At 35.9% G+C, this 20,086-nt stretch overlaps 2 protein-coding genes across 2 annotated transcripts in view; one reads left to right on the top strand and one right to left on the bottom strand.

Annotated features, from left to right (window-relative positions):
- Positions 1-319: 319 nt before the first annotated feature.
- Positions 320-7,206, bottom strand: LOC141287381 (RAB7A-interacting MON1-CCZ1 complex subunit 1). The gene is made up of 6 exons (XM_073819515.1): positions 6,990-7,206; positions 5,456-5,565; positions 2,503-2,649; positions 2,084-2,215; positions 1,884-1,998; positions 320-1,210 (listed from the first exon to the last, which is right to left on the bottom strand). The coding sequence occupies exons 1-6, from the start codon at positions 7,078-7,080 to the stop codon at positions 975-977; spliced, it is 831 nt and encodes a 276-aa protein (XP_073675616.1). The 5' UTR covers positions 7,081-7,206; the 3' UTR covers positions 320-974.
- Positions 7,207-7,521: 315 nt separating this feature from the next.
- The window catches only part of LOC141287678 (succinyl-CoA:3-ketoacid coenzyme A transferase 1, mitochondrial-like), a 65,081-nt gene continuing 52,516 nt past the window's right edge, over positions 7,522-20,086 (top strand). The window contains exons 1-7 of the mRNA XM_073819822.1: positions 7,522-7,748; positions 9,203-9,311; positions 10,535-10,625; positions 16,008-16,143; positions 16,309-16,458; positions 16,575-16,681; positions 18,584-18,644. Of these exons, the coding sequence (XP_073675923.1) occupies positions 7,650-7,748; positions 9,203-9,311; positions 10,535-10,625; positions 16,008-16,143; positions 16,309-16,458; positions 16,575-16,681; positions 18,584-18,644 (753 nt within the window). The 5' untranslated portion in view covers positions 7,522-7,649. The remainder of the gene's footprint in view (positions 7,749-9,202; positions 9,312-10,534; positions 10,626-16,007; positions 16,144-16,308; positions 16,459-16,574; positions 16,682-18,583; positions 18,645-20,086) is intronic.

The raw sequence follows: 20,086 nt of genomic DNA, 5'->3' as shown, positions 1-20,086 counted from the left end.
ACTAACATTATGTAGTCCTGCCATTAACCTCAAAACAGATAGAAATGTAAGGTGGTTTTTGTCAAATAAATCTTGTCTTATGAATACTACACCAGCACATGTGTTTGCACTTGCCTGAACTAGTGGGCTGGGCTGTTAATTAACTCATAATGCTTTTTTAATTGTTTCACTTTGAAGCTTAAATGGAGGATATTAGTGTTCATGATACATTAAAAGGTTAGCAATAGGAATATAAAATATAGGTACAACCTGAAGTTTATCTGTTAATACTCTCATAAATGTGAAACCAAAATATCACTCAGACATTGATGTTTCAACATTTCTTAACCCAAAATTTATTTCAATGAAGACATAAAAAAAAGAGAGAAAAAAAAAAAAGAACTTCATTTTAAAAAGAACATGACCAAAAAGTTTAGCTTTTTAAAAGTATACTATCAAAATATCCAAATTCCCATCTCTGAACATTACATCTGGTCAATGAAAGGAATAAAGATGCAACTTTTAATAAGTGAGCAGAAGAGGTGTCATATACAATGATGTTATTAAAAAGAAAAGGTCCATACTTAAAAATGGTCACGAATACTTAAATATGCAACATATACCTGCATGTTTACCCTCTTTTGTACCATTTCTTTTTAACATATATAAATGACATATATAAATGTAATTAATTAAAAATAAATAAATAAAAATTAAAATAAATAAAAAGTTGTGATGTTTCTCAGCTGGAATTCTTTTTTCCTTAAACAAATAGTTATTTGTTTATATTTTACATTAGAAGTATTATTCCACATTCTCAGCGAAAACACACATCCAGAAAACCAATCTGGACCGGAAGATAAGTGCCGTTTTTTGTTTTCAGTATTCTCTTTTTTAATCTTTTTTGTTTGTATGTTTGTTTGTGTTTACTTTTTTTGCTAGCTTCAGAACAATGACATTTTGTGAATCTCCTCTCCTAAAAGCTCTCTCCAGGTTTACTGTAAAATACTAAGGATCTCCTTGGCATTCTCTGTGTTCCAGCCCTGACCCTGAAGTGGCCCCTCACATGCCAGGACGTACTTATGGAGGATTTGTGTGCCAATATCTCGGAAATGAAGCCTGTCCTCTTTGCGCTCTGTGGTGTCCATGCTGCAGTCCTCATATTTCACTGCCCAGAAACACATCTCACCAATGTACATCATTGTAAGCAAGTGAGTATCAGAAAAGATACCTAATGGGGGAAAAAAGTTAAATTAGTTTTAACAGGAATATAAATACACACTCATTACAAACATTTTATTTAGATGAGTAAAAATCTTATTCTTGAAAAATAATGTTATTCTTGGTTTTAGGATGAATTAAAAGGTAGAAAGAACATCATTAAAATACTCCACGTGACATCAGCTCCAACCGTAGCTTTATGAAGCTATGCCAATACTTTTTGTGTGAAAAGAAAACAAGAATAATGGCTTTATTCAGTATCAGTCTTACACACGGGTTCACAACAGTACCACAAAAACTATTCTGGTAGCTTCATAAAATTAAGGCTGAACCACTGTTGTCACATGGACTATTTTAACAATGTTCTTACTACCTTTCTGACCCTTGAACATGTCAGTTGTGTTGCTGTCTATGCAGGGTCAGAAAGCTCTTGGATTTCATCCAAAACATTTGAACGAAGATGAATGAAGGTCTAACGGGTTTGGAACGACATGAGGGTGACTAATTAATGACAGATGCCTGATGTGTCACACACAGAGACACAGTCTGAAGTCAGTGAATAATGTGTGCACAATGACTTGCATGTGTGGAGTTTTCAGCTCTCGAATTCCAAACAAAACTTGAAAGAAATCAATCATTGGCCTTTTAGTTTTACATCAGAAAGTACATTTGGAAAGATGTACCTTCTGCCAGAAAATTGGCGGTTGCAGAGTCATGAAAAACCACACCATCGTTCAGCTTGACTGAGTTCCTCACTTGCAACATTCTCATAAGGTAACGCACACCTTCTTGAAGACACTGTGAAGACATGGAGCATTGCAACACTTACTCAAGTCATGGCCACTAAAACTGGCACTGTGGAGTGAGAGGTTGGGGAAAGAACCTTAAGGAATGTGGCTTTGTTCTTCTTGATCCATTGCTTGCGCTGGTGTAGTGTGTGGCAGTACATATATAATAATGCCCCACGCCTCCAGTATAGGCACTCCAGCAGCTCCAGGCCCAGCACAGACTGCACCTGAAACAAAACACAGCATAACACTACAGTTACTCACAGAACAGCTTTCTAATCTTATTCAGTCTATGCCAATTAAAATAGCATAAATTAAAACCTTCAGGTCTATATTTTTCTATGTCTGTTAACACCCACATGTAAAGTCATAAAAAATGATGGAATGATTACTGCGCATTTCCAAATGGCACAGGTGGTCTGTAACCTAAACTATTACCCAGTGGGAGAATCAACAGCAAATAATAAAACTAATTTTTCCACAAAGATTTTAAACAGAAACAGAAATACAGCACCTCTTGTGCAGGTACCAGGCGTCCTGCTAACACCTCTGGCTCTGTCAAGTCCTGTAGTAACTGCTGTATTTTAAAAGGGGAAGTGTCCTCAGGAAACTCCTGATCTACAAGCTTGTTTTCCTCATAGAATGTAATGTCCAAGACAACCTGTAGAAAGTAGGTAAAACAGTGGGCCATATGAGCATTACATCTAACATGAGGTATCTAGTTTTTGAAATGAAAAGAAATATTTTTTGAGGAAAACATTCCAGGATTTTTCTCCATATAGTGGACTTCAATGGGATCAGCGGATTGAAGGTTCAAATTGCAGCTTCAAAGGATCCAGCTGAGAAAGCCATTTTCTAAAAAAAATTTAAATTCGATACTTTTTAACCACAAATGCTCATGTTGCTCTAGCTGAGTGTTCACAACTTCACGCATTACGTAGTCACGTTGGAAATGTGGCGCATGACGTAGGTGGAAGTACTGACCAAGTGTTTACAAAGTAGGAGTGCAAAGAAAGTCAAACACCTTTTACAACAAAAGTAAAACAGCAATGTGGACGATAGGGTTGGGCGATGTTGACCAATTTGGCATCGTACGATGTCCAATGTGAAACATCGCGATGGACGATGGCACCGTCGGCGGGGGTGAGGGATGGTTGTTGTTAAATAATTCATAACGAATTAATTAATTGTAACCTATGTTTCCACCAGTGCTTAATTTGAGCTGGATTTTTAAAGATCCGGCATTAACAAGTGCATTAGATCGTGACAGTGCGGGCGTGCATAAGAGACAGAGCAAGCGCGGGTTTATGTAGATGTATTTGGAGGATGTGTGTTGGTCCTTAACATATTTCCGATCAGTCAGCTTTAAGTTCAAAATCGCTCTCATTGACTGCTTACTTCTTAACCCACTCTCTCCAAATGCATTTAATGAGCAGCGGAATGTTTAGAGAGAAAGTGTAATATCAGAAATAATACCAAATCAAGCGAAATATTATTATGTATTAACATTATAAACACTATAAACATAGCTATAAGTTAGTTACCCTGACTCCAAAACGAATCATTTAAACGTAACGGAATTCAGAACTGAACAGGAATGAAACAAAATATATAAAGTTAAGAAACTAAAACAAAGCGAAACTAAAAATAGCAGGCGTTGGGCTCACGTACCTCTAATTCGGCACAAATCCAAGTGTTTCCATATTCCCAATGTATTTGAATGATAAACTGTTATTTATAATGTATACTAGGCTTTGTATTGTACGTTCGTATTTCGATTGAAAAAAAATATATTCTCTTGTTTTTTGTTCCAAGCTCTGTTCGTTATGGTAAAACCATGAAAAAGGCATATTTGGTGTAGTTTATTTAATCTAATTTAATTAAAATTATTTAGATTTTTTCTATGCCTCATTTATTAACGTAAACAAACTAGTTTGTGTAATTCGTTTGGAGTTCACTGTAATTTGTATTGTGATCGCTAACAACGTCCTTGTTAATATTTCCTCTTAATAATAATAATAATAAAATAAGTAAAGATGCAGAAATTGAAAGCATGCATTTAATTTGGCTATATAGTGTGATTAAGTGTGTGTTTTTCACGAGCGGGTTGCTGCTGAGGCGGGGCGGAGGATCACGATGCCGGCTCAGCATCGGCGATGGACGATGGCATCGTCTATCGACCCAACCCTAGTGGACAATTTTGATATTGGAAGAGAAAAAGAGAAAGAGTTTTTCGTGCTACCCTACCTTTTTGAACTGAAGTATACAGGTGAAGAACTAACCACATGTGACCTTTCCAACTTAATTAAGTACTGCGTGAAGTCGTAGACATGTATCGCAGTGCTAGTGCAAGACGAACATTTGTGGTCAAAAAGTAAATTTTGCTAGATAAGACCCTTATTTCTTAGCTGGGATCATGTATAGCCCTTTAAAGCTGCATTGAAACTGCAATTTAAAGCTTCAACCCCACTGATCCTCAACAATTCTGGACTGTTTTCCTCAAAAACCTTAGTTTCTGTTTGACTGAAGAAAGACAGACATGAACATCTGGTGAGTAAATTATCAAAGAAATTTAATTCAGGAATAAACTAATCCTTTAAATAATGTTTTTAGGGGCTGTTCAAACAGAACACGTTTTTTTTCCATTTTAACACACTACTTTACTATTGTTTTTCTATGTAAACACATACTAAATTATTTCACGCCTCTTGCCATGTCTTGCACATGAGCCACATTTTTTACTTTTACATGCAGCACCACTCATAAATTTCAGTTTCAAAACAGTGGACCAATCAGAAGACTCTGGATGCATGGCAACACGATTTTGTTTGTTTACAGTAGCAAGTTGGCATGGCAATTTTTTAATTTAATGACAAAATGGTGGAGGAGGCATTCAGTGCTGCGCTTTCATAAAACCATTCCTTAATACTGCATCTTGCGTTTTTAGACACAAAAACACATTCCATGTGAAATGCCCCTTAGTCTTTCGTTTCTGTGAGAGGCTGGAATTAAATGCCAAATAGAGTTTATTGTTTAACTAGAAAACCTATTGAATAATGTGGAAATTGTTATTTTCTTTCTTTCAGTTGCTCATTTATAAAGATGCACTTTTAGAACCATCAAAAACAATACTACAAATCAATAACAATGTGACATAAACATGAGGTATTCGTTGTGAACTGCTTTGAAACCGTGAGTCTGTAGAATGTGCAACAAAGGCATAACTTGACTTGATATGCAGCGCCAGGTCTTTTGAAAGTTTATTAACTGCCATTATACCATATTGCAAATGTTAAATGAATTAACAAAGACTTATCTGTAAAAAAAAAAACTGTTATGCAAACAAAACACTTGACACAATATTTTCATGTTATTAACCCTATTATTCAAACATTCAACCTGTTAATTTATAATTATGCTATGCTTGAGGGAATGTTGCAGGGTGAGAGCCGAGTTATGTAAAGTACCTGTGTATAATCCTGCAGCAGTTTAGGGAGGCTGCTGCTCTCTCCTCCATGTCTATAATAGGTTTTCAACTTGTCTAGTATGGAAGATGCATTCTGTAGGTAGTCATCATCTAGGAAGGAAAATAAAAATGTTAATATTTCATATACGACTCGTCAAAAGTATTTGAACAGTAAGATTTTTATATGTTTTTTTTAAAGAAGTCTCTTCTGCTCACCAAGCCTGCATTTGTTTGATCCAAAGTAGTAACTGCTCTCTATTTGTATACATTTAAAATGTAACATATTCCTGTGATCAAATATAAATTTTAGCATAATTTCTCCAGTCTTTTTTTCAGGATTCTTTAGAAGAAAAAAAAGATAGAAAGATCAGCATTTGGCCATTATAGAAAACAATACTTTTATCTAGCAATGACGCTTTAAATTTATCAAAAGGGATGAGAAAAACATTTATAATGTTAAAAAAAGATTTGAATTTTAGATAAGGTGAGCAGAAGAGACTTCTTTAAAAAAAAACATTAAAAATCTTACTGTTCAAAAACTTGCAGCACCAGAATTTACAGTTTGTGGTAAAAGAGAAGCCGCAGAGTGTATATATTGTTCCAACAAAGTACTGGCCTTTAAAAATCTTAAAAAAAAAAAAAAAAATCTAAAAATGATTACACTTATTTCATGCATGCAAACCTGAAACCTAAGGACAGCTTTTGGTATTGCAACATTTTACATCACAATGACAAAGAGGAAACTACCTCTGTAAAATCAACATAGAACTATAAGAAAAGAGCTTGTTTTAAAGCCCTTGCGTATGGCCTCTGTTTTATTCGTATTACACCATCCCTGCTGAGAATCTTTCAACTGAAACATACAAAGATCAGAATTCATTATGACTGACAGGTCCTAAAACGAAAGTGCCTCTACAGAAACAGTGCAATAATCTTCAGAATTTTAGACTACAAGTAAATAATCAACACAGAAATGTGATCATTTGATCATGCACCTGTGTCCATTTCCGTGACCTTTTGTCTGGCTAAAGTAGGCAAAATATTTACAGAATAATTCTGCTAAAAGGTTTTGACAGTCTGTTAAATTTTTATTTAATTTGAGGTCGTATCATAACATTGCAGAATAACTATAACTACGCATGTTGTGTTTGATATTATAAGTGCGTTGTGATCTGTATCATTGCTTGACCACATGCGACTTCACTCCTCAGTTTATGCAAACTGTACCTAACTAGCTTGCCAAAAATGTAAAAAAATACAGAACGCAATAATGATGCTTTACCTTTTACGTCGGCTTGCGGTTTAGTATAAGTACTATTGTGTTCGTGTAAACTAGTTAGTCAAACATTTGCCGTATAAACGGGGTGATAGCAGGACAGGAAAATGTTTGTTGTGATTCGCAGGAATGCTAACGCAGAGCGGCTAAGCTAACTAGCTAGCGATGACAACACCGGGCTGATTCTGCCAATGAACGTGTATTTTCTATAACAACGCGAGGCTGGTTTTGCGCAACTGATGACATGATTCCCAGTTACCTGGTTTCTCCGTCCGAAGAGTGGCACACTTGTTATCTAACTCAAAAATCCTCCTCTCCAGCTCGACGCTTCGTCTGTAGTCGTCGGCCATGACTGCAAACGACAGTCACGTGATGAGCGCGCGATTACTCACGTGCAGAGGATTACAGGGCTGTTTTGTTCTTTCATTTCATTCATAAACTTCACGCCTGGCGCTTTCGCCAAAGTGATAGTTTACTTGTCCACCCTTAGCCAAATTACCCCCATAATACTAGTGTGTGTTTGAGAACTGTGGATTAAAATATTAGCAGGAGTGATGAATGGGAGTCCGATTCATTTCCGCGAACCGATTCTTTCGAACAGTTCATTTTAAAGAATCACCTCAAAGAACGATTCATCGGTTCTAAGTGATTCACCTGCGTTGTACCTCTCTGAAAGATTCATTACGATTCGTGAACGAATCGTTCAGACTGAGATAGTGAACAACCGACAAATTAAAAAAGATCCGGCTCATAAGAATGAATCGGAAGTTTCTAGATGGCGCTGAGAGGGTTAAATGCAAATAAGCAAATCGAGCCCCCAACACTCCTTCGCTTACTTCATCCCGCCTCTCTGAGATCAACGAGGGCATACTGTCACCATCATTCACTATACACAATATTAGGCCTGTAATTTACAGACATGGCGAGTCTCAAAGCTCTGTCCAGAGTGGAGAACGTGATCATCAGGAACGTGACAGCGACGATCAAGACGAACATCTCGCGGTTCTCCGTTGCCAAGGTCAGTGTTTACAAACAAAAAGACGGTGCATCCGAATTTTTGCATGATGTTAAACCGGTTGGTGATTCTCTTTTGCCCCCACTTTCTATTGCATGGCGATGATGGACATGCAGACCGTGTTAGAATAGAAGGCTATAAATAGTCATGTATATGATGTGTGTGCATGAGTGTAAAATAAAGATGTTTCAATGCTTATATGTCTATTTGAATGAAAAGCTTGTGTAATTGTATATATCTCAGAGACTAATACAGCTAATCATTTTGTACTGCATTGTGTTTTTTTCCAGCAAACCATTTAAAGACTATCATCATATATTTGACCTTGATTTTCAGAGTCACATATTTTCATATATTTGTTTTAGTGTTGACCTAGAAACACATGGTCACTAAGCAGTTCTATCATAAGGCGTAAACCTCTTAATATTTGATCAATAACTTCCATGAAAATGCTCGTTTTCAAAATTAGGATTCTAACTTGATAGCCTTGCCAACAATATTCTTTGACCAACAGTAACCTAACTCTACTCTCTCCTACTCACACGCCTCCCTTTTTGTTCCACCCACCAGTTTTGGCTTATTATACCGATCATACAACATGTGAATTAGACTGCTATAATAAGTAGTTATCAGAACAAGGATAGGAATTCTCTAAACCCTGACCGCTAAGCCTGGGTTTTAAAGTCATATAGTTATGACAGAGTCTCATGCTATGTGTCATGTGGCTGTGAGGTTATCCAGTTCTTCTGTATGCCAGTTGTTCTGAATGCAGTCAGAGCATAAGAATGATTGAGTGGTGATGCCCATACATGGTTTATATATTATGGTCTTTGGATCATTACTATAACTCAGTATGTTTGTCTTTTTATTATTTGGTAATACTAAAGACTTCCATATATACAAACCGAACCGAAACAAATGAATTATTTACTGTTCATTTGCTTCCTCATCCTTAGGTGGAGCATTTGTGAGGTCAAATGCACTGTTGTGTCAACAAATAAAGATATAGATGAAATGGACGTCTTGTCTGGACTCCCAGGGTTTATTTAGCATGTGCATGTCAGCTTGGGAAAATGTCAAACTGTTGTAGTTGACCAAGGACATAGATCTTATTTGACATTTATTTTAATTCAATTTTCTATGCATAATTTAGGATTCCACTGTAAATGGTTAACATCCTAAGAGACGCAGTACTTGTGAATGGAAATGTCAGCCACTGATCTTTATAGTATTTGTATTCCACTAGGCTGTATTCATCAAACTGCTACGTAATTGTACAAACACTTGATTTTATTCCACGGAAAATTAGGTAGGAGATTGACAGGAAGCTGGAAGGTTTTCATTGTGGTACAGGTTTATTGGCTGTGATTTCTATGCTTTAAAGTTATTGCCTTTAGTGTTTGTTTTTGTTTGTTCAATCTACTTCATTCATTCTGGTTAATGTTTGTTGTTGGCAGACGTGTGGCTGTTACTTTTCCACTTCAAGTCAACGGTCTGGTCATTTTTATTCCAACCCGCTAGACGCAGTCAAAGATATTCCTAATGGAGCTACTATTCTTGTGGGAGGTAACGTTATGATTTATCATCAACTCATCCTTTATGAGTAACTGTCTGCTTATTACTTAGACCAGTGATTCTCAAACCTGTCCTGGGGACCCTTAACCACTGCACATTTTGTACGTCTCCCTTATAGGTCGGTCAGATCCAATTCAAGTTTTTCAGTCTCTACTAATGAGCTGATGAGTTGAATCATGTGTGTTAAATGAGGGAGACATAGGCCTTGTCCACACTAATACATTTTTGTTCGAAACGCATCTTTTTCTCTCAATTTTGGCCATTTTTATCCAAAGTAGATGAATTTGAAAATGAGTTTTTTTGTGTTCTAGTGTGGACTGTGAAAACATAGGCTTTTGAAAACGATGTCAAAAGTTTACATTCAGAATCTGCAAAAATGTTAATTATTTTACCAAAATAAGAGGGATCGTACAAAATGCATGTTATTTTTTTATTGGTTTTGAGATGCAACTTTTTACACCGAGGCCAACTGAGGGACACATATGTAACTATTACAGAAGGTTCAAATGCTCACAGATGCTTCAGATGGAAACATGGTGCATTAAGAGCCATGGGATGGGTGTAAACTTTTGAACAGAATAAAGATGTGTACATTTTTCTTATTTTGCCTAAATATATATATATTTTTTTTTTCAGTTAGGGGCAGTACTAAATGAAAAAAATATATATTTAGGCCAAATAAGAAAAAATCAGAAGCTACAGAAAATACTTGCATGTTTCCCAGAAGACAAAAACAGTTAAATTTACGGTGATCTTCAAATTCAAAAATTTGTCAACCCACCCTTAATGCATTGTGTTTCCATCTGAAGCATCAGTGAGTGTTGAACCTTCTGTTATAGTTGCATATGTGTCCCTCTGTTGTCCTCGGTGTGAAAAGATGGGTCTCAAAATCCTATAGTCATTGTTGGAATAGGTTCAAATACACAAAATTGCTGAAAAACCAAAGAATTTGTGGGACCTGAAAGATTTTTCTGAAAAACAGAGGCAGTTTAACTGTTCAGGACTCATGGATAGCTATCACTTAAAAAAAAAAAGCAGCTGTGGATCACTCAGGTAACAACACAGTAATAAGAATCAAGTGTCTTTAAACTTTTGAAACGGGGTTATTTTTATAACTTCAATATTATTTTCTCTTGTGGACTATATGTAAATGTCTTTTATGAGAATGTCAGTCATTTTTTAAATTCTTTAATATCCTTTCCTCTCATTCACAGGCTTTGGCCTGTGCGGTATTCCAGAAAATCTGATCAACAGTTTGCTGAAGACAGGAGTTAAGAGCCTGACTGCTGTCAGCAATAATGCAGGGTAAGCCTTTTTAGACGTAAAGAACAGCTTAAACCCAGCCAAAAACTGCGATTACTCTGAATTCGAGCACTTACTCTTTATTACTCCACTAGTAGGCCTAACACTGACCTTCTGTACTTTGTGACACATGCAAACAACAGAAACAGCTTATATGTAAGGTATATTGCAGGCTAGCTGTGCATTAAATGATTTTAATGCATGATGTGGAGACCAAGAACCACCCGACGTGAAACGTCTACCGTGGTCATTTCCCAGCATTGACAATTTAAAGCTAATAATGATGTTAGCAGCACAATATTTGAATGGAAGGATAAAAATGACGATTATTTTTTGTTAGTTAGGGCTTTTTATATTGTATTGGTTCTGTGAGTTGAGATGTAAAAAGAGATTGCAAAATAACAACTGCAGTCAGTTTATCTCCAACCCCAGTTAGACAAACCTGAACTAGCTAATCAAGCTCTAACTAGGCGTGTTAGAAACTTTCCGGCAGGTGTGTTGAGGCAAGTTAGAGCTAAACTCTGCAGGACACTGGCCCTCCCGAACTGAGTTTGCGCACCCCTGCTCTATGTAAACATCTTAGGTCACAACTCCATAACCTTAAATGTTCTCTAGATGTCGCTACAAGAATTTCTCCTTTAAACGATGATGAGAATGTGTGCACAACAGATCACAAATAGAAAGAGATTACCAGTGTGAAGAATTACACCACCCTTTTCTCAGACAGGATAAACAAGATTAATCTGTCAAGTAGGGTCTAGGCATACTGGCAAATGCAGAAGAGTCAACACAAGGAAATTAATAATCAAACTTCCTTCTAAGAAGGAGTAAAACATTTTTTTAAATTTGAATTTTAACAGTTAGTTGTACAGGCTGTTTCTTGTTGCACATTGGCGTTTGGTTTATTGCTGCTATGTTGCAGCTGCTCTGAACATGTGACTTGACACTATGTATAGGCCTCTCTGTTCTGGCATTTTCCCAGGTTGGTTGTCTATGACTATATCTTTGTGTAAGTTCTGAAAGTGGGCCGGTTATGTTATTTTGGGTCTTTTTCTATTTCTATCGTGACCAGAGAGCGAAGCCAGTGTGGGTTGCAGCTGAAGATGGTTGAAGAAAGTGATAAAGTTCATTCTAATCATTCTAGTCAGGTTTAAATAAGACTATACACACACACTATATACAAGTACCCTTTTTAGCTCAATAGATCTGGCTTTTTTCCAAAGTTAGTTTTTGGAAAACCTCAAGGGAAGTTTTGACCTGTTTTAAATATAAATTTCTCAACTCCCTTCTTGAAGTTTGTTTCCTTCCTGTCTGACTCTTTGAATTTTGCTGCTCTTGACAACATCGTTTGTTGTCTCAAACCTTGTTCTGCGAGTTCTGAATCTCTGTGGTGAAAATCTTTTGGTCTACCACAGAGACACTGCTCAGTGAGATTGTAATGTGAAACCAGCGTCACATCAGTGCTTGGCATTAGCACGCTTTGCTCGCACAGAAGGACGCTGTTTCTATGCAACTTTTTTCCATCAACAACCCCTGCTAATACTTTAAACGTACTGCTCATTACTTAGAAATGGTGTACTGACTTGTTCGGAAGTAGGTATTGGCGAATGTGTATTATCTGGTTACAGACTATTGTTGAAGTGGAAAGAGCTGCTGTAGCCCTGCAGCAGTAGTATATGGATAATTATACAAAAGTTGATTACGTGCCTTGAATCTGATTGGCCGCAAAGTATTTCAAGAGTGTTGATTTTAAGATCCTACAGCACTGGGACTTTTCAATAAAGTCTGAATCACTTCACTTGTCTGTGCTTGCATGATCCAGACTGTCAGTCGGTGTATTAGTGGTGGGGTTACTTTTTCTGCAGGTTACATTGTATAGATGATGAATGGAAGTATGGAATCCCATTTATGCAACTGAATAAAAAAAAAAGTTTATTCCCACAATTCTGACAGTCATGACATATAATTTGGACTTTTTTCCCAATATTGTGATATATAAACCCGCAATTGCCAGTTATAACGTCATAGCTGCATGATATAAACTCACAATTCAGGCTTTTTTTCTCAGGATTGAGAGTATGAACTTGTAAGTTGTAAAGTCTGAATTGCATGATATAAACTCGCAATAACCTTTTTCTCGCAATTGCGAATTTGTGTCATGCAATTATGACTTTTTTTTCTCACAATTTGGATTTTTTTTCTCAGAGATAAACTCGCAATTGTTTACAATTGAGTTGTGTATATAATCTCTCAAATCTGACTTTTTTTTCAGATTTGTGAGATATAAACTTGCAGTTGCAAGTAAAAAAAGTCAGAATTGTGAGATAAAAAGTCGCAATTACATTTTTTCACTTTTAAAATTTAGTGGCAGAGACAGGCTTCTATGGAAAAGTGATTCTGGTTATAAGTCATTGAATGATTCATTCAACTGATTCAGGAACAAAGCATGTGACTGTTGCATTTCTGTTACTCCACTGATATAGGCTGCGTCTAAAGGCTTATCAGGCAATGACTTTGCAGGCAGCGTTCGCACACAAAACTGATTTCAGAGATGCTTCTGAGGCAGTGTAACGGTTTAACGACCTAAAACAAAATGTAACAAACTTTGGTGAAAACTAAGTGAATATTTAATTTCTGTAGTGCTGATTTCTCCCTAGCAGTAACATAAAAAGTGCAATATGTTTATTAGAAACATACATTTACAAACTGACCAATAAACACAACATGCCATCTTTATCTTTATTTTTATAGCTTAACTATCACAGAATCGAATGCACAGGATTGTGGGATATCAAAGGCAGTGAAGGATACGTTTATGCTGCTTTCAAAAATTGGTCAGATGAAGGTATCTCAAGAGACAGGAAGTGAAGCTGACATTGGATTTAGATGTGCCTTGACGCGTTCCTTGGAACTTCAGCTTTCGGACACAGACCTAACGTACTTGAAGGAGTGAATAAAAATGAGTGAGCGAATTTGGACGCTGAGTGCGGCACAAGTGCTATGGATGCCATCTGCTGGCGAATACTGGGAATTCTGGGTGCCACCCTCACAGTGCATGTGAATTAACAGCTAGCTTATGAATGTCCATCAGTTATTAAATTGGTGCATAATGGGACTGAATGACTCAAATTTGGTTTCGGACACCACTACAAATTGTTATACTCTCAAATAGTTCACAGTATACGTGTGTAAGGGCTGATTTTATACATAGCCTGTCTTTCTGAGTGAATCATTCAATTAAACATTTGCTCAAAATAACTGATTCATTCAAAAAACAAAACAGCACCAATAACTACACTGATTTTGCTTTAACTTCACTTTTTCTTGAGGGAAGAGCTGGAAGAGCAAAAATAGATTAAATAACTGGCAATATTGTCTGACTCAATATTAACTTGCACTAGTTATGTTCCTGTGCTTTTAATAAAATTCAGAAATTAAGGTGTTACCTCAGTTAATTCTAAGCACATATGACCTAGATAACGATTTCCTTTATTCTTTCTTTTAAAACCAGCTGAAGTTCAAGCACTAAAAAGCCTTTGTCGTTTCTCTGGCTGAAGATAAAGTGAAGAAGACACATTAGAAGAGAGTTAATGAGAACATGGCATGACACAGTATGTGTCTAATTGCAACCTTTCTCGGTCCAGTGAATGAGTCGTGACATGAAGAGTGCTGTGCTCCCTGTTGATTGAATGAACCTAAAAATACGCATGAACTTCTAAAACGTCTTTATTAACTTCATCAAACATTTCCCCCTCATGTTTCACCAGAACACCTTTCGTTTTAACAGTGTAAAAATGTCCAGTTCTGCTCTATTGCACTAACTACCTTTAAAATGGGATTGCCAACATTTTTCTACCTCAGTGCATTTTAAGTCTCAGTAAGTCATGCCATTAGTCAATGAGTGACAAAATCAGTCTTGAGTCACTGCTTCTGTAACGGTGCCAAGCAACCGCACACACACACACACACACACACACACACACACACACACACACACACACACACAAACTAAAGAGGTCCAACAGATCTGTGAAATCTTTCATGTTTCTTGCTGTAAAAATGACTTGTGTGGCCTTTGTCTCAGTATTCTCTGCGTGTTTTGAATTTTAATGACCTGTTTGTTAGAGAATGCCCATTGGACACTGGATTTAGACCTGTTTAGAAAATAAGTGGTACTTTTCCATCAGTATTTCAGCCTAAATTGGACAATGGTTTTCTGGAAATGTGTTTTTCAGTATCTGAGGGTGGTGTGCCTAACCATGTGGATTTGCAACTGAAAGATTGCAACTTTAAGTTCAAACCTAGTTTTCAAAAGTTTGGGGTCAGTAAGATGTATTTATTTATTTAGTCAAAAATAAATGAATACTTTTATTCAGCAAGGGTGCATTAAATTTAAAATAATTGACAAAAACATATTAAAATGTTACGAAAAATCTATTTCAAATAAATCATGTTCTTATGAAATAATCAGAAATGTTTCCTGAGCAGCTAATCAGCATTTTAGAATGACTTCTGAATGATCGTGTGACACTGATAACTGTAATGGCTGTAATGAGTAATGGCTGTTCAAAATTCAGCTTTGCATGACATGAATAAATTATATTTTAAAATATATTAAAATAGAAAAAAGCTATTTTAAATCGCAATATTGTTTTATAATATTACTGTTTTTTTTAACTGAAATTTAGAGCACAAAATGCTCTCAGTGAGCGGTGAGCATAGGAAACTTAAAACATTTAAAAATTGTAATATTTCCTAAATGTATAAAGTATTATACCGTCTTTGCACAAGGTGACTTAGTTTATAATCTAGTCCATTTCTTCCTATTTGTGACCCTGGACCACAAAAACAGTCTTAAGTAGCATGAGTATATTTATAGCAATAGCCAAAAATACATTGTGTGGGTCAAAATTATCGATTTTTCTTTTATGTCAGAAATCATTAGGAAATTAAGTAAAGATCATGTTCCCATGAAGATATTTTGTAAATTTCATACTGTAAATATATCAAAACATAATTTTTGATTAGTAATCTGCATTGCTAAGAACTTTATTGGACAATATTTAAGGCGATTTTCTCAATATTTAGATTTTTTTTGCACCCTCAGATTCCAGAGATTCAAATAGTTGTATCTCGGCCCAATATCGTCCTATCCTAACAGACCATACATCAATAGAAAGCTTATTTATTTAGATAATAATAAATCTCAAAACATTGACCCTTATGACTGGTTTTGTGGTCCAGGGTCACATTTATCTGACGTGGTTACTTTTGAATGGTCGTCAATGGAGAATGATCATCTTACAGTCATGTGTTTGGTTTAAAATACATTGCATGAAGACATATTTAGGTGTATGTTTTTGATTTTCTGTATTGTTTACACAGAGTGGATGACTTTGGCCTGGGCCTGCTCCTTCAGACCAAACAGATCAAGCGTATGATCTCGTCGTATGTGGGGGAGAATGTGGAGTTTGAGAGGCAGTATCTCAGTGGTGAGCTGGAGGTGGAATTGACCCCACAGGTGAGACCATCCTGTACCCAAACCTTCAGTTTAAACACTTTGCCTTTGTTCCCAATGGCAAGTTTATTGGCAAGTATATGTATGCTAAAGATTTTATAGCACCATTCTTCCAAAGAGATCCAATCAGGTGGATCTTGTTTACCCATTGTTCTGTGTTAACGGCAGGGCACGCTAGCAGAGCGGATCAGGGCCGGAGGCGCAGGTGTGCCTGCCTTCTTCACTGCCACAGGCTATGGCACACTCATTCAAGAGGGAGGCTCGCCCATCAAATACAACAAGGACGGCACCATTGCCATCGCAAGTGAACCCAGAGAGGTCAGAGATACTGCTTTTATCTTTCAGTCTTATTGAGTGATACAATAAACAGCTGATATCTGAAGTTTGATCAGTAAAGACAGATATAGTATTTATGTAAAGTTCTCGTGTTTTAGGTGCGTGAATTTAATGGCCGGCACTACATCATGGAAAAATCCATCACAGGCGATTTTGCGTTGGTCAAAGCCTGGAAAGCAGACAAAGCTGGAAATGTCATCTTCAGGTACAAGTGTCTATTTTTCTCCTCAGGTTGTTCGGTTTAGACAGGCTAGAAGTTGTTTTCCTTCACTGTACAGTGTCACATGTTCACTGGTGTGTTTGGTGTTTTGCCCAAACCTGAAAATAGATATTTTCTATCACCTATCTGTTTTCATTTAGCACAATCCCACAGACTGTTTCACTGAAGGGAAGGCCACATGAGACACTTTTTGAAAAAGGAGACAAAAACAGACATAAACCTTATTTTAGATTACATTTTAAACATATTATACAAGGCATCTTTTATAAATGAATGTAATTTCAAACCCAGTCATTTTATTCATTATGCAACCCACAGACAATAATGTCCTAAAAATAATACTAAAATACATAATAGAATATAATAGTGGTGTTTTTAAATATTCCCTTTTTAATCCACTACTATTCAGAGGACATGTACTTAACTAGGTTGCATTTACAGAATCTGCAAAATGTTAATTGTTTTACCAGAAGTAAAAGTCTGCAAAAGAAAATAAAAGTTGAATTTATAAAAATAACTAATTTAAAAGTTTACATACACTTTCTTAATACTGGATTGTTACCTCAGTGATCCACAGCGTTTAGTTTTTTTGTTGTTGTTTAGTGATAGTTGTTCATGAGTCCCTTGTTTGTCCTGTACAGTTTTCAGCATTTTTGTGTGTTTGAACCCTTTCTAACATTGACTGTATGATTTTGAGTTCCATCTTTTCAAACTGAGATCAACTGATGGATTCATATGCAACTATTACAGAAGGGTCAAACGCTCACTGATGCTCCAGAAGGAAAATCGATGCATTAAGACCTGGGGGTGTAAACTTTTGAACAAAATGAAGATGTGTACATTTTTCTTACTTTGTAATGTTTTATAATGTTTTCACCCCTCGGTACTTAATACATTGTGTTTCCTTCTGAAACATCAGTGAGCGTTTGAACCTTCTTAAATAGTTGCATCAGTCCCTCCGTTGTCCTCAGTGTGAAAAGATGGATCAAAAATCATACAGTCATTGTTTAACAACTATCAGTAAACAAACAAACAAAAAAAACACAGTATTAAAAATCATGTGTATGTAAACTTTTGAACAGTGTCATTTTAATAAATTATTTTCTCTTGTGGACCATATGTAAAAAAAAAAAATCTTTTATGCGAAATATCTTATTCAGGTCAGTACTAAATAAAAAAAAAACATTCATTTTGTATGACCTCTCTTATATTTTGGTAAATAACATTTTGCGGATTCTGCAAGGTGTATGTAAACGTTTGACCTCAATTTTATTCGATCAAAAATACAGGAAAAACAGTAATATTGTGGAATATTATTACAATTAAAATAACTTTTTTTATGTAATTTATTTCTCATGGTAAAGCTAAATTTTCTGCAGCTATTACTCCAGTCTTCAGTGTCACATGGTCCTTTAGAAATCAATGTTGATTTAAATGAATCGAGTTGTATCAATGTTGAAAAGAGTTAAAGGTGCTTAATATTTTTGTACAAATTAAATAAAAATTATGGAATTTGTGTTATAAAAATAGCTCTGTGTGCTATAATGCTCTTGAAAACATTCTTATTTCCAGTGTTTTGTATAGCATTTTGTTTTACCACAAGGGTGCACTGTTTCCTTTTCCATAAAAAATAACGTACTCTTGTTCGTTCTGCTTTGGTTAAAATTTTTTAGCATGAGGGCACCGCTATGGATGATGACTTGACAATAGTCAAACTGATTTTTATAGCTTGTCATTCTGGCTTATTTCACTATATTTCATCATCAGTGCCTTGTAAATAAAGGAAAGAACACTCTAGGCTTTCCTATATAACATTTCATCTCAGCTTCGCATGTTTGAAGTCACTTTTACAGACTTTAATGCTGAGCATGTGCTTTTTTTTATCAGGAAAACGGCACGAAACTTCAACCAGCCCATGTGCAAGGCAGCCAAGACCACAATTGTGGAGGTAGGTGGATATCACATGACCACATAACACATGTGCTTCTTTCAGATTCTGTTGGGTGTGTTATTACGAGTTTAAAAGCTTGTATATGTATCATATTATCCATCCTGCAATTCCCCCGAACATATATCTCTCCGCCTGCGTTTCATTTCATCATTGATTTTCACATAAACAAAATAAATTGTCGGTTTCATCTGGATCTTTGAAGTTTTTCCCCCCCATTCACTCCTTTTTCATTTCCTTTCTACCGAGAGCGCTTTTCAAACACTTGTCTGCATATCAAATATGCTTTTATCTAAGCCTTTGTTCAAAACACGCAGCTACAAACAAAAGACTTATCAAAAGGCATTTTCAGTTGCCATGAGTGAACTCCATTAATTAATATGGTCTTCCAGCACCCCGTTCTTTCTCCTACAACCCTGGTTTGAAACTGTTTACAATGTGAATCCATAAGTGAATTCAAACTCTTTGAGTAGATATTTCTGTAACTAGTCTTCACCCTTTACAATCTGTCTACCAATCAATCCATTACTAGTAGTATCATCAGGAATGAAGACTTTTAGCTCTCTGATATTGTTTAATTGTCTTCTGCAGCAATCGTGTCAGATACTATCAGCACATTAGAGCTTTTATTTTTCTGGTTTTCAATCTTTATTGTGGTTATACAGGATTATTAGAGGTTATTAGTGGGCAGTATCATCTGACAATACGGTTATTGCAGTCCCACTAAAGATAAGCTTATCAGTTCACTGAACACACAGTAATGGTTAAAGGCCTTTTTCGGTGTTTGTGCATCTGGTGATGAAAGCCGCCCTGCTAGGAGAATGAATCAGTCGGCTGAGTGCTGAGCAGCAGTGTGTATCTTGCATTTTGCCTCTGTTTGACTGGTTAAGATGTTGTTTGTGGCAGCAACCCTTCAGCTTTCGCAGCAGGGACTCAGAATAAAGATTGAGTCATGCCAGGCGCTGCCATCACTGCTGTCTGGGGATGAGAAAGGAAAACAGTCATCTGGTTTACTACAGGTGTCTGTCTCAAATGTTTTATAAGATTAACTGGAGGATTCTATACTTATCCGCTGTACTTATACACTACTGTACAGTTTGGGGTTGGAAAGATTTATCTTTTTTTAAAGAAATTATTACTATTATTCATAAGGATGCATTAAATTGAACAAATACATGTTATTCTGTACTTTCTGTTTATCAGTGTATCAAAAGTTTCCAGGAAAATATTAAGCAGTACAACTGGTTACAACATTGATAATAGGAAATGTTGCTTGAGTAGCAAATTAGCATATTTTTGAAGGATCGTGACACTGAAGACATATATATATATATATATATATATATATATATATATATATATATATATATATATATATATATATATATATATATATATATATATATATATATATATATATATATATATATATATATATATAT

Source organism: Garra rufa, chromosome 15 (assembly GCF_049309525.1).
Source record: "Garra rufa chromosome 15, GarRuf1.0, whole genome shotgun sequence".
Classification (NCBI taxonomy): Eukaryota; Metazoa; Chordata; class Actinopteri; order Cypriniformes; family Cyprinidae; genus Garra; species Garra rufa.
Note: the sequence above shows the minus strand (reverse complement) of the source record. Positions and strands in the feature narration are given on the sequence as shown.

Excerpts from the sequence above, each read along its gene's own strand:
- LOC141287381 (XM_073819515.1), bottom strand. The coding sequence starts at position 7,080 with ATGGCCGACGACTACAGACGAAGCGTCGAGCTGGAGAGGAGGATTTTT. Across the intron at positions 5,566-6,989 it reads TCTTCGGACGGAGAAACCAG|ATGATGACTACCTACAGAAT; the intron begins GTAACTGGGAAT and ends TTTCCTTCCTAG. Across the intron at positions 1,211-1,883 it reads CGCCAATTTTCTGGCAGAAG|GTATCTTTTCTGATACTCAC; the intron begins GTACATCTTTCC and ends TTCCCCCATTAG.